At 47.4% G+C, this 12272-nt stretch overlaps 1 protein-coding gene across 2 annotated transcripts; it reads right to left on the bottom strand.

Moving 5' to 3' along the window:
• Window positions 1-7045: 7045 nt before the first annotated feature.
• Window positions 7046-11612, bottom strand: Ptx4 (pentraxin 4). Of its 2 annotated transcripts, none has more exons than XM_021221688.1 (3): window positions 11391-11612; window positions 8930-9584; window positions 7046-7732 (listed from the first exon to the last, which is right to left on the bottom strand). In XM_021221688.1, the coding sequence occupies exons 1-3, from the start codon at window positions 11589-11591 to the stop codon at window positions 7092-7094; spliced, it is 1497 nt and encodes a 498-aa protein (XP_021077347.1). In that variant the 5' UTR covers window positions 11592-11612; the 3' UTR covers window positions 7046-7091. The 2 variants fall into 2 exon arrangements, with proteins under 2 accessions (XP_021077347.1, XP_021077348.1); XM_021221689.1 differs by having other exon boundaries at window positions 8930-9494.
• Window positions 11613-12272: the final 660 nt, after the last annotated feature.

Raw genomic sequence — 12272 nt, 5'->3', positions numbered from 1 at the left:
TCTCAAAATCCCTAGCAATTAGTGTCTTCACTGAAGGCAGTAACCCAAACTCCAGAGAACCAGCCCAAGATGCACGCTAGTCCCGGAAGAGATGATATGAAAAAAAAAATTTCCTGTAAAAGTTCTGGAATCGTCCCTCTCAACCAAGTTGGTTCGTATGTTTCCTGTGCTCAAAGGGCAGCCAAACTGCTGCAATTCCGGGAAAGGGCTTGAGACCCTGATGCCACACCACCTCCAGTAGGATCTGTGTGACAAGTTCTACTGACTGAGGCGATTGACCTCAAAAAGGGAGGACTCCTGGAACCAGTGTGGAACTCTTCGCCGGAGGAAAAAATATTGAGCGGTAGTTCTCATGACAATCTGTTTCTCTTATTTCCTTTTCTTATTTACATGTTCCTGGTAGCCTAGGCCAAGATCTTAAACGAGAATAATGGGTAAGAAACCATCCCTGGAGATGGGGCCACTAACGTGACCCTATCCCCAGGGAAACCAATGCTTTACTTTCTAAATCATTTACAAAACTATTATGATAGATTAAAAACTTTCCCAACAATAAAATTTCATATGGCTGCACGTGTGTCATTGGAGGTGGATTTTGGTATATGGTAAAGAAAGCCTTAATTAGAAAGAATTAAAATAGTTTAAATTTACATATTGAAGATTTATTTTTAAAAAATCAGAAACTAGATGTTAAATAGTAATTGACCATGGGGCTAGAGAGTTAGTTCAGTGGTTAAGAGCACTGATCACTAAAGATTTATTAACCTGCTCCTGGAAATATGCCACTAGCCTTGGAAGACAGTCCCCACTGAATACATCCTTTTAGAATTGTTATATTTTGATGATTTATGTTAATAATGATGTTACCTGTTCTGTTTGTGATTCACTGAATACATAGTTTCAGAGTTGTAATGCTTGGATGATTTTTGTGCTTTACTGTGCCAAATGATTTTTGTTGGTATCTGTGATTGTTTCACAGGATATAGTTTCTAAGAGATGTAATGTTTGGTTTTTTAATGTATAAAATCCCCTGCTTGAGAGCTGCAGAATGCAGTCAGATTCACACTTCCTCTGTGTTTGTTTCTGTTTGTCACCACCGAATCCTTACCCACCTAGCTTCGAGGATCCTCATTCCAGGAACCCCCATACCCACTGGGGTGGCCGTGGCACCCTGAAGTGCCAGATTAGGAAAGACTGGGGTCCCTCCACGGAGGAGACAGTGCATGGTTGTAGTGCATGGTTGTAGTGTTAACTAGTGTTAGGTCGCTTTGGGCAAGGTTAAGTTTGTCAAGTGTAGTCTTAGTATCAGTGTTACATCAACAGAGTTGTTCTTAGATGTATCCTGAATTATGTAGGGGCAAGGATTGGGATTTGATACTGCAACTTGGGGACCGAGAGTAACTGTAGCCATGGGTGGCCTCTACAGAGGAAGAACTGTTGCAATGTGAGCTTCTGAGCAGTGTCCTGGCAGTTGCTTTACCGAGGATGGTAGAGGGAAGCAAGTGTCCACTTAATGAAGGAAGTAGGTATATAATGCGAAAGCTACATTTAACAGAGAGATCTCGAAGCGGCTGGGGTTAATGTGCACAACATAGTTGTCTTAACTTCTAAGGGTGAGAGGATTGCAGGAAATGTCCTTCTTTTTATATAATTCAAAGTAAAACCAAAACTAAACACAGAGGAAGAGGAAGAAAGTTAAGCCGGGTGAGGTGCCACACGCCTTTAATCCCAGCACTCAGGAGGCAGAGGCAGGCGGATTTCTGAGTTCGAGGCCAGCCTGGTCTACAGAGTGAGTTCCAGGACAGCCAAGGCTACACAGAGAAACCCTGTCTCAAAAAACCAAAAAAAAAAAAAAAAAGAGGAAGAAAGTTAAATGGGGTTCTGAATTTTCCCATGATTATCCTGTGACTCTGTGTGTGTGTGTGTGTGTGTGTGTGTGTGTGTGATAACAAGATTCCTTTCAAAAAGGTGCCATTTCCTCTTTGACACACCTTAGTTTTGTCATTTTACAAGATAGCGATAAGGATATTATGAACTTCATTTGTATTACTGGGCATTGAGGTTGGGAAATGAAGCTGGCTTGTCCACCTAAGGTCATTAGTATTCCATGGGGCTTGAACTTAGATCAGTTTATGTTCAAAACTTTGATCAGAAACTGGGCAGTGGTGGTACTTACCTTTAGTCCCAGCACTTGGGAGGCAAAGGCAGATGAATCTCTGAGTTTAAAGCCAATCTGGTCTATAGAGTGAGTTCCAGGACAGCCAGAGCTACACAGAGAAACCCTGTCTCACTCCTCCCCCTCCACACACACACACACAAACTTGGATCACAATTTCTTTAAGACTGGGACATACAGCCAGCCCCTTAGAGGTTCAGAGGTGATACATCCCTTCTCTCTGGTTCTTTAGGGCCAGAGACCATTATTCTTGACACACAGTAAAAGTACAAGTTGTCAGTTGAGCTGAATGCATAGGCTCGGGCCTTTCTGGATAATAGAGTTTGGGGGGGAAAGGATTGGCAGAAGAATAAGCAGAGTAGAGAGGTGGCATAGCAGGGTATGTAGGAGGGGTTATGATGGAGAGAGTCATCCTAGGGCCATGCCTGGGGGGATAGATGCTCTCCATAACCCTTGCTGACAAAGTGGTGCAATTCTGCTGCACATGGTGATGCACGCCTGTAATCCCAGCACTCGGGAGGCAGAGGCAGGCGAATCTACAGCCTGATCTACAGAGTGAGTTCCAGGACAGCCAGGGCTACACAGAGAAACCCTGTCTCAAAAAAAAGAAAAGAAAAGAAAAAGAAAAAGAAAAAGAAAAAGAAAAAGAAAAAGAAAAAGAAAAAGAAAAGAAAGAAAGAAAGAAAGAAAGAAAGAAAGAAAGAAAGAAAGAAGGAAGGAATCTAGTGGACTTAGAAAGGGTGAGGTTCATACTTCAAAATACACAGGTGGCTTTTGATGACCCCACTGGGAGGCTGAGTCGGATGAACATGTGTCTGATCTCCAAATCCAAAAGACTTCCCATGACTGCCTGTCTAAGATTTCCACTTGTCCTTAAGGTCTTGCCACACTGCCCCAAAAACTAATGGATCACATCTAAGACCTTCTGCTTGACTGGAGCGACAACTGTGCTGGAACATGTCTGCTGAAGTCCCAAGCTCTGCAGTGACTGGTGTGATATCTTGGTTCCCTTAGACAGTGTTGAATATCTGAAAGCTGGGATTATAGAACCGATGCTCTGCCGCATCCTGGATTTGAGCCCGTGTGTGTCTGATTACTTCCAGCTATTCTAGTCTGATCCATGAGGTTGAGAGCAACACATTTGTAATCAAACCATTGGAGGTTCAACTTTTCCTGCTTGCTGCTAGGGGTCTTCCACAGATCAGCAATCCCAGGACTCTGCCGTCCCTCCAGCAATCACTAGATCACTAGGTGGCTCTGTCCAGGAGTATGGTGCTCCCCACTCTCCTTGAAGCCAGAATGAAATGAAGCAAAACCTGCTTCCAGAATGAGTTAAGAGAAGCAAGGAGGGGATGTTTGAGAAGGAGGGATGCTCAAGGCTGTGTTTGAGACCAAGAGCTCAGGTTCTTGGGGAAGCGGGAGACAGTATGACTCAGGATCACAGCCATGAGGCATCCACTGGGGTTTCCAGGTCTGACATTCTTCCTGACTGACTCACGAACAGGCGGCCTAGGGAGCAGATTTTAGCAGAAGGCCTAGGGCACACCGAGAGATTGGAAAGATGCTGTTAAGAGACTCATTTAGGGTAGCAGTGTAGTGGCACACACCTTTAAGCCCAGTGCTCAGGGGGCAAAGGCAGGTGGGCCTCTTGATCTACAGAGCAAGTCCTGTGTACAGGGCTACACAGAAAAACTGTCTTGAAATGTGAGAGAGGGGTGGGGCTGTGGATGTAGCAATTGGGAAAGACCTGCCTAGCATGCATGTAGCCCTTATGGGAAACACCTGTAATCCCAGCACCAGGGAGTAGGGGTAGGAGGGTCAGGAATTTAGGGTCATCGTCAGCTACACAGAGAATTCAAGCCTAACCTGGGCTACAAGGATCCAATCTAAAAAAAAAAAAAAAAAAAAAAAAAAAAAAATCCGGGTAGGGTTTTACATACTGCTGTCTGCCTCCCGCTTGATGAAAGGGTAGCCAGATGGATGGAGACCCAGCCTCTACAGAACTGAAGCCTCCAGACACAGGGTGCAGAAGGCTTTGGGGCGCCATGGTTTTATTAGCAATGGGCATGGGGCACCTCAGTCTACTTTCTCATTTTAGAATTTTTTTTAAAAAGTGTATGTGAGTGTTTTGTCTACATGTATGTGTGTGCCTCGTACCTGTGGAGGCCAGAAAGGGCATCAAATCTGAAACTGGAGTGACAGGTGGTTCTAAGCTTTCGTGTTAGTGTTGGGAACCAAACCTGGGTCCTCTAGAAGAGCAGCCAACGCTCTTGCTCTCTGGGCCATCTGTCCAGTGCCACTTTCTTGATTTGAAATGGGAAGGGATATGGTGGCACGTGTCTATAATTCCAGCATTTGGAGAATTGAGTTGGGAGGCTAGCAAGTTGGACAGCAACCCAGACTATACAGTCATAACTCTTCCACAAAAAGAGAACCAGGTGCTAGCTTCCGTAGGGGGCGGGGCGGGGGAAGGGGCACACGGTGAAAACTATTAGTCTCTCACAGTGTGACCGTGAGAACAGACACTGAGGCCAAGCAGGAAGACTACGTGTGGAAATGGCAAAGCTGGAACACTGAGATAGTGAATCAGAGTGCCATGACCAGGTGTGAGCTAGCCAGACTGATGCTGGCCATGGTGACACACACCTTTAATACCAGCACTCGGGAAGCAGAGGCAGGTGAATGTCTGAGCTTGAGACCAACCTGGTCTACAGATCGAGTTCTAGGACAGCCAGGGGTACATGGTGAAACCCTGTCTAAAAAAATTAATGAAAGGAAAACAGAAAAGATAAGCAAGCTGCTGAGACAAGAGAAAGGCCAGGGCTCTGTCAGTGAGCACAGGCTGCCTCCCCACCCATGAGGAATCCTTCCTGTCCTCTACCCTTGCCTCTGATACAACTAATTATACCAGAGAGCCCCTAACAAAGCTTCCACACACCGAGGAAAGAAACCCCAAAGCACGCCTTAGATAAAAAATTAACGAAGATTAATTAAGAGCTGTAACTATTTCTTGAGAACTAAGAGCTCTGTATCATTAACAGCACTTGGACACCTGCAAGGTCAGATAGCAAGCTGGCCAAGTGAATGGCAGCTAGCAGACAGTGAATGCTATAACAAGGAAGAAAGCAGGAGTCAGAAACGGACAAAGGGGGGAATGTCAACACTCCTAACCTGACAGGCAGCGCACACCCAGCACGATCGTCCCTGGGTCGGGGACTGACCGAGAGCTTGCCAGCCTGCTCAGTAGCTCAGCCGTCACCTATGCAGCTCAACAGACAAAGGGATTTGATGCTTTGTCTTCTTCTCAGAGCTCCTCCCATTCCAGTTTTTCACTTTCTCTTTTTCTTTCTTTCTTTCTCTCTCTCTCTCTCTTTCTTTCTTTCTTTCTTTCTTTCTTTCTTTCTTTCTTTCTTTCTTTCTTTCTTTCTTTCTTTCTTTCTTTCTTTCTTTCTTTCTATGTTTTTAGACAAGGTCTCTCTAAGTAGCCTTGGTTATCCTGAAATTCACTACGTAGACCAGGCTGGGCTCAAACTCACAGAGATCCACCTGCCTTTGCCTCCCTAGTTTGATCCCCCAAACCCACATTTAGAAGAAGAAGAAGAAGAAGAAGAAGAAGAAGAAGAAGAAGAAGAAGAAGAAGAAGAAGAAGAAGAAGAAGAAGAAGAAGAAGAAAAACAAACAGGTAAGCCGGGCGTGGTGGCGCACGCCTTTAATCCCAGCACGTGGGAGGCAGAGGCAGGCGGATTTCTGAGTTCGAGGCCAGTCTGGTCTACAGAGTGAGTTCCAGGACAGCCAGGGCTACACAGAGAAAACCTGTCTCAAAAAAAAAAAAAGAAGAAGAAGAAGAAGAAGAAGAAGAAGAAGAAGAAGAAGAAGAAGAAGAAGAAGAAGAAGAAGAAGAAGAAAGAAAGAAAACTAGATTGTGATGGTTGCACAACTCAGCACTTTTATTAAGATCTATAAAATTTTTTTAAAAGGGCACATATTCTAATATGAAAATGATGCCTGGTAAATTAAATTTTAAAGCCTTACTCATGTGTCTTTAATGGTAGCTCTGGCAGCCTCAACAGCTCTCACAGACAACAGAACAAGAATGGACAGTTGACCTCCAGGGAATCCCTAGGGCTCCTGGAGGGGGGAGGGGCAGAACGTTAGGCCTTTCTCATGAGTGGGATGTTGGAACATCCACGCTTACAGAAACCTTCAGTGAATCTTTGGAGAGGAGACAGGTAAAAGTACTTCTTGTAACTTCAAAGGGGTCCCTGGGAACTGGCCTCTCTCATCTGCCTGACAGTGTTTCATTGGCAACAAAGGTGCTTTAGAAGGAAGCCCACCGAAGCCCGGTGCTCCTGTCTGCCAACTCAGCTGGGGTCAAAGAATAGCATACTACAGGGGAAATGAGAACGGCTTTGAAAGTGCAGCCTATGACATGGCACTGTGAAGGCCAGTGTCTTAGCACTCGAGAGGCTGGAGGATCGTGAATTCAAACTAATCTGGCCGATGTAGTGAGAATCTGTCAAAAGACAAGGAAAGGAAGGGGTGTGAGAGTGGTGACTCACATCTGGGATCTCCACACCCTGGAGGCAAATTGCTATGGGTTTGAGGCCAGCTTGGGATAGAGTAAGTTCTAGGCTAATAAGGACTATAGTATGAAACTCTGAATCAGAAAACATCAATCAAACAAAGCCACAAACAACAGAATTCCAGAGCAATGGGAAGTTATGCTCTTGGACCCCCTCTCTTCCCCATTGCATGTTTTCTGTCTAATTTGAGTCTCCATGCAGGAGGCTTCTACATTAGAGTGCGGGTACACACAGCCCAGCGGTGACGGCAGGGGATCGTTTTGGAATGTGTTGATAAGGAGTCTTATTCTTCTTGATGGCCTTGACTGTGACACACTCCCAGTGTGGCAGCCTTACGGACATTGCTCCAGGCAGGTACATTTGGCTCTCTGCACAAATCCACCCACGGAAGTGACGTTGGTCAGCGTCAGAATAGCACCTGTTGGGAGCTCTTTTCCAGAGGCCAAGTTTGCAACTTCTCCAGGGAGCAGTGCCCGGTCCCAGATGGCCAAGCCAGATATGCTTCCAACGAAAGCCTCAGAGCTGTCAAACTCACCCCCCACAGTGTCTTGTTCCTGGCCCAGCACAAGTGACCCTCCGGGAGGGATCTCATAACCCTCTCTGAAGCGGGAGCCGGTGGCTACTAACCTTCGGTCTATGTGGAGCCAGTACTTGCCCTCCACGGATGTCCAGATGATACAAATGTGGTGCCACTGGCCATCCAGGAGTGGTTTCAGGGACAATTCCCTGAAGTCTGGGTCCCCAATCACAAAGTGGATGGAGCCAGGAACCAGGGAGTCTCGGCCATGCAGTACTAACTTGTTGTCATTGTCTTTGGTGGCGTAGGAAAGAAGGGTGCCCAGGTGACGGGTGGCCATTCGGACCCAACTGCAGAAGGACAGGGCTCTCAGAGGCATGAGGAAGCCAGGGCTAAGGAAGATCACATTTTCAGTGGAGGTGTTGGGGAAAATCAGCACTGGGTCCATGCCGCAAACTGGAAACAGAGGGAAGAGAGTCAGCTCTGAGCATGAGGCAGCTCCGAAGCACTCCACTGCAGGCCTGCCCCTTGCTCTACAGTGTGACCCCAAGGTCTCCGGAGAGTGCTTGCAGCATCCTATCTGCACTCACGATCTGAGCCCTTCTGCTGCACGGGTGAGAACTGAGACTGACTTCTCAGGGAGTGGATGAATCCTGTGTCTCCCGGCCTGTCTCTGAAGCACTCTGAGACCAGGGAAGTCCTTTGTCTATGCTCTCCGCGGCTGCTATAACTTTGCTACATGTTTATTGACGTAAACCAGCTCTCTTTTGGAGGCCATAAACCTGAACCTGGTCTCCCAGGGTTCAAGACCCAGTGTTCTGCGGTCAGTTTCCCCCTGAGCCTCCTTGTGTTTGGAAGTGGTAATCCTGAAGGCCTTGGCTCCTGTCTACCCCCTGGTTCCACAGTACACTCTCTTATTTTCTGCCTCTGTCTTCAGGTGTCATCCAGCTCTGACTCTCCTGCCTTCCTCTCTAGCTTCTGGTGATTATTACCAGCCAAATAATCTAGGGTTATTCTATAGGAAATAAACTGTTTTCAGTCTGAGGTGCCTTTATTACTTATCAGTTGCTCTCAGGTAAGCAGGCAGCACTCGGCCCCTCTCTTCCCTATGTAGCAGCTGGTACCTGGTACCCACCTGAGCACTTTTTAGTTTATTTTCAACTGAAATATCAACTCTGTGACTGAGCCCAGGCTCAGGAAAGAGCATGCACCCCAAGCCCCAGGAGGACTTGGGGTGAGGACCATGCTTGATAAGAGGAAAGTGAAGAACTCAGTCGTGGGGAATTCAGGAGGCAGGGAAGTGTGGCTGGGAGTCTGAAAGTCACTGTTTTGTGCTAAACAACGCACCGATCAGTTCTGCCCTTGTTCTGGGCTGGTGTTGGACTCTGGCACAAACGCAAACTCAACTATTTCTCTTTGACTTCCCGAGTCTCAGTATTAATATGAAGTGAGACTCATCCTGAGGCTCCTGATTCAACCACTTCTGCTATGCAGCCTGACCCCCAGGAGGCCATTCTCTCTTATAGTGTTGGATATGTGGCCCTTGGGGGAAAGAGATTTTGGGGTGACAGGTGTTAGGAATGACATTATAACCTCAGGCATGCTAGGGAAATCTGCAACTTGATAGGGAGGTGACAGGTTTGTGTCACTTACTGTTTCCTGGTCCTTGGTGGGTCCTTGGTGGGGCTGCTTGATGACTGCTTGGGGCTTGGAACTTCTGCATCTCCTGAACGTGGCCAGTGAAGTCATGAGGGGAACCCCTGTGCTGGGGTGAAGACTTGGCTACCTGGCGGGCCCTCCACAGCTGCAAGGAACCTGGGCCTCGCTGAACAAGCTGCGTGGGGGTGGGGGCTGTGGTCAGCCCCAGGGCCACAGTACCAGAGGAGGTCCTCTGTGTCTGTCCCTCAAGAGCAGCAAGCCTAGCGTCCTGGCTGTGGACTTGCCGTGTAAGGCTGGCTAGTGCATCCTGTAGTGCCTGGACGCTTAGGGCCAGGCTTGCAATCGCTTCCCTCTGTGCCTTTTGCTCCCTTTCCTTCTCTGCCCACTGCCTGCTCTTTGTGCTCAGGGAGAGGTCCAAGGCTTGAAGTCGAGCATCCACCTTCCGGTTCCTTCGCTGGCTCTGCCTATACCAGGTCTTTAGGTGGGCCACATCTCCTTGTATGGCAGCTTGAGACTGATTCATCGCTAGAGCTACAGCTTGGCTCTGATCCACCAGGCTCTGGAAGCGGGCATCCATATTGTAGTAAATATTGTAGTTGTTGGCAATGTCCTGCAGGTGTGTTAAGGTCACCTGTTGGAATCTCTGAAACTGTAAAGAGAACACAGCTCTTATGGGGTAGGCTGATGCTGTCCGAAGACTGCCTCAGAAGTATCTATCCTATGTACACCCAAGTCTAGAGTGGTACTGTTTATAAATTGACCAAGTTGATCCTTGTCACCATGCTAGGACATGTGTGGAAGATGATAATGACTAGTCCCAAAGGGCCAGGTACAAAGTAGGTGACTGTCCTCAGGTCCCATAGCTGCACGGTGTAAAATGTGGGCTCCAGGTCCATGGCCCTAGTTATGATCCTCCCTGGCCCTAACACTCTGGAAGACAGTGCCCAGTCATCTTGCTACTGTGATCAGAGGGGACAGGCTGTATGAGTGCATGGAAAAATATTTTAGATTGAGCTGGATGGTGGTAGAGACAGGGGAGGAGGGTCTCTGTGACTTCGAGGCCAGCCTGATTTACAGAGCAAGTTCCAAGGTATCCAGGCGACACAGAAAAACCATGTCTCAAAAAAAAGTTTTTAGGTTTATTTAATTTTTTTTTGAGACAGGGTTTCTCTGTGTAGCCCTGGCTGTCCTGGAGCTCACTTTGTAGGCCTCAAACTCAGAAATCCCCCTGCCTCTGCCTCCCAAGTGCTGGGATTAAAGGCGTGCACCACCACCACCCGGCGGTTTATTTAATCTTATATGTATGAGTGTTTTGCCTGCATGAACGTATGTGTACCGTGTGTGTACCCAGTGTTTTTGGAGGTACTTGAACTGGGATTATGGATGGCTGTGAGCCATCATGTGGGTGCTGAGAATTGACCTGGATCCTCTCCAAGTACCTAGTGCTCCTGGTTGCTGAACTATTTCTCCAGCTCAGAGTGCATGTATGTATGTATTTATACATACTTACTTGTGGTTTTACAGTTCTGGGGACTGTATCTAGGATTTTGTGCATTCTAGGCAAGGAAGCTCTCTGTTGCTGGGCTACAGCTTTTGCCTTTTCAGTCTTTGCTGTTGCTGTTTTGGTTTGCGTTCTATTTTATTCTATGTGTGTGGATGCTTTGCCTGCTTGTGTATCTGCGTGTCATGTACATGCAGTACCCAGAAGAGAAAGAACTGGCATTACAGATGATTGTGAGCTGCCACAGGAGTGCTGAGAATTGAACCTGGGTCTTCTGCAAGAGCAGCAAGAACTCTTAACCACTGAGCCATCTCTTTGGCCTGTCGTTGTTTTCTTTGTTTTGAGACAGAGTTTCAGGCAGTAGCACAGGCTGACTTGGAACTCACCATATCCTCATTCAGGTTACCCTCAAACTCATAGCAACACTCTTACTTGAGCCTGAGTGCTGGAATTACTGGTAAACTCCACCATGCCTGGCTGTACCAGGATCAGTACAGGACGTGCTTGGGGTGGGCAACTGTCTACAGACCCCTGTGGAATCCTTGGGACAGAGCATATGCTCTGCCTTGAAATAGACCAATACCCTCACAGCTCCCACAACTATGGATTCTGTCCCACACAGTCGCTACCCAGGCCTCTTCTCCAGCTGTGTTCTTCGGGTCTCCTAGAGACCTCTTCAGGTCTCCTGCATCTATACACACACACACACACACACACACACACACACACACACACACACACACACACAGAGTCTAGTTGGACTTCAGAGCAGAGCCTAGCAAATGCTTGCCTAGTTTCTAAAAACAGGTGAGAATGTCGTTGGCTTCCAACAAGGAGAACAAACCAAGTGCTCTGTGTACCGGGTCACAGAGAGCAGCAGACTCCATGACATCCATTCGTTACCTGCTCCTGGTATTATGAAACCAATTCTCCAAGTGTAGTTAGTACACCTACCTGCTCTTCTAGTCGACGGAGCCGCTCAAAAAATGGCTTTCTTTGCCTGGCTGGGTGAGCTTCCTGTGATGGAGTCCTGTGTACATACAGGGACACAAAAATGAGGAGAAAAGGCAGGGTCTTCTTCTTCAAGCACCTCATGCTGGGACACACAGAGGCAGGAGCTGATGTCCGTCCCTTGGTCCCTTGAGTCTGTCTCATATCCCTGCTCCTTGAAGCCCACCACGTTTTCTTCTCTCTGTCCTGGCTGAGTGTCAGGTTCTTCCTGCCACCTTAATGAAAGGCATCTGCCTTCAATCCAATGGGCTGTGGGAACCCGAGGTTCCCAGGGAAACAAGCTTCAAACAGGCACAAACGGCTTCTTTGGCTTCTTTGGGAAATTGTTTTAGTGGATGTGCTCAGGGCTTTGCTGGGCTCAGAGGCAGACAGCAGCTGATAATGGCTTTAACAGCAGCACCTAGACTGGAGTTCCCACCGAGAAGTCAGAGCAGGACAGGGGTTGAGCATGGTCAGTAAGTTGTCCAAGCCAGCTCTGCACTGGTGCCCAGGATTCCAGCCACATGCAGCCATGTCTTGTGAGTCCCATCTCACTCCGCAGCCATGTCTTGTGAGTCCTGTCTCAGTCCTTTGGAGAAGGAATCCCTCTTAGAAATGAGACTGAATTTCACTTTAGCTTATTTTCTTTTCTTCTAGAATGGGATAACTTAAATTAAAATTAGCTATGTTTTTCTTCCCTGAAAAAGGATCTTACTGTGTAGCTCAGGCTGGTCTTGGACTCCTGGGTTAAGTGCTCCATCTCAGTCCTCGGCTAGGACTGTAGGTGTTTGATATCTCTCTCTCTCTCTCTCTCTCTCTCTCTCTCTCTCTCTCTCTCTCTCTCTC

The sequence above is a fragment of the Mus pahari genome, chromosome 21 (assembly GCF_900095145.1).
Source record: "Mus pahari chromosome 21, PAHARI_EIJ_v1.1, whole genome shotgun sequence".
Taxonomy (NCBI): domain Eukaryota; kingdom Metazoa; phylum Chordata; class Mammalia; order Rodentia; family Muridae; genus Mus; species Mus pahari.
Note: the sequence above shows the minus strand (reverse complement) of the source record. Positions and strands in the feature narration are given on the sequence as shown.

Coding starts and splice junctions, on each gene's coding strand:
- Ptx4 (XM_021221688.1), bottom strand. CDS start 11,591: ATGAGACAGACTCAAGGGACCAAGGGACGGACATCAGCTCCTGCCTCT. Junction 9,585..11,390: donor TCCGTCGACTAGAAGAGCAG/GTAGGTGTACTA, acceptor TTCTCTTTACAG/TTTCAGAGATTCCAACAGGT. Junction 7,733..8,929: donor CCACCAAGGACCAGGAAACA/GTAAGTGACACA, acceptor CTCTGTTTCCAG/TTTGCGGCATGGACCCAGTG.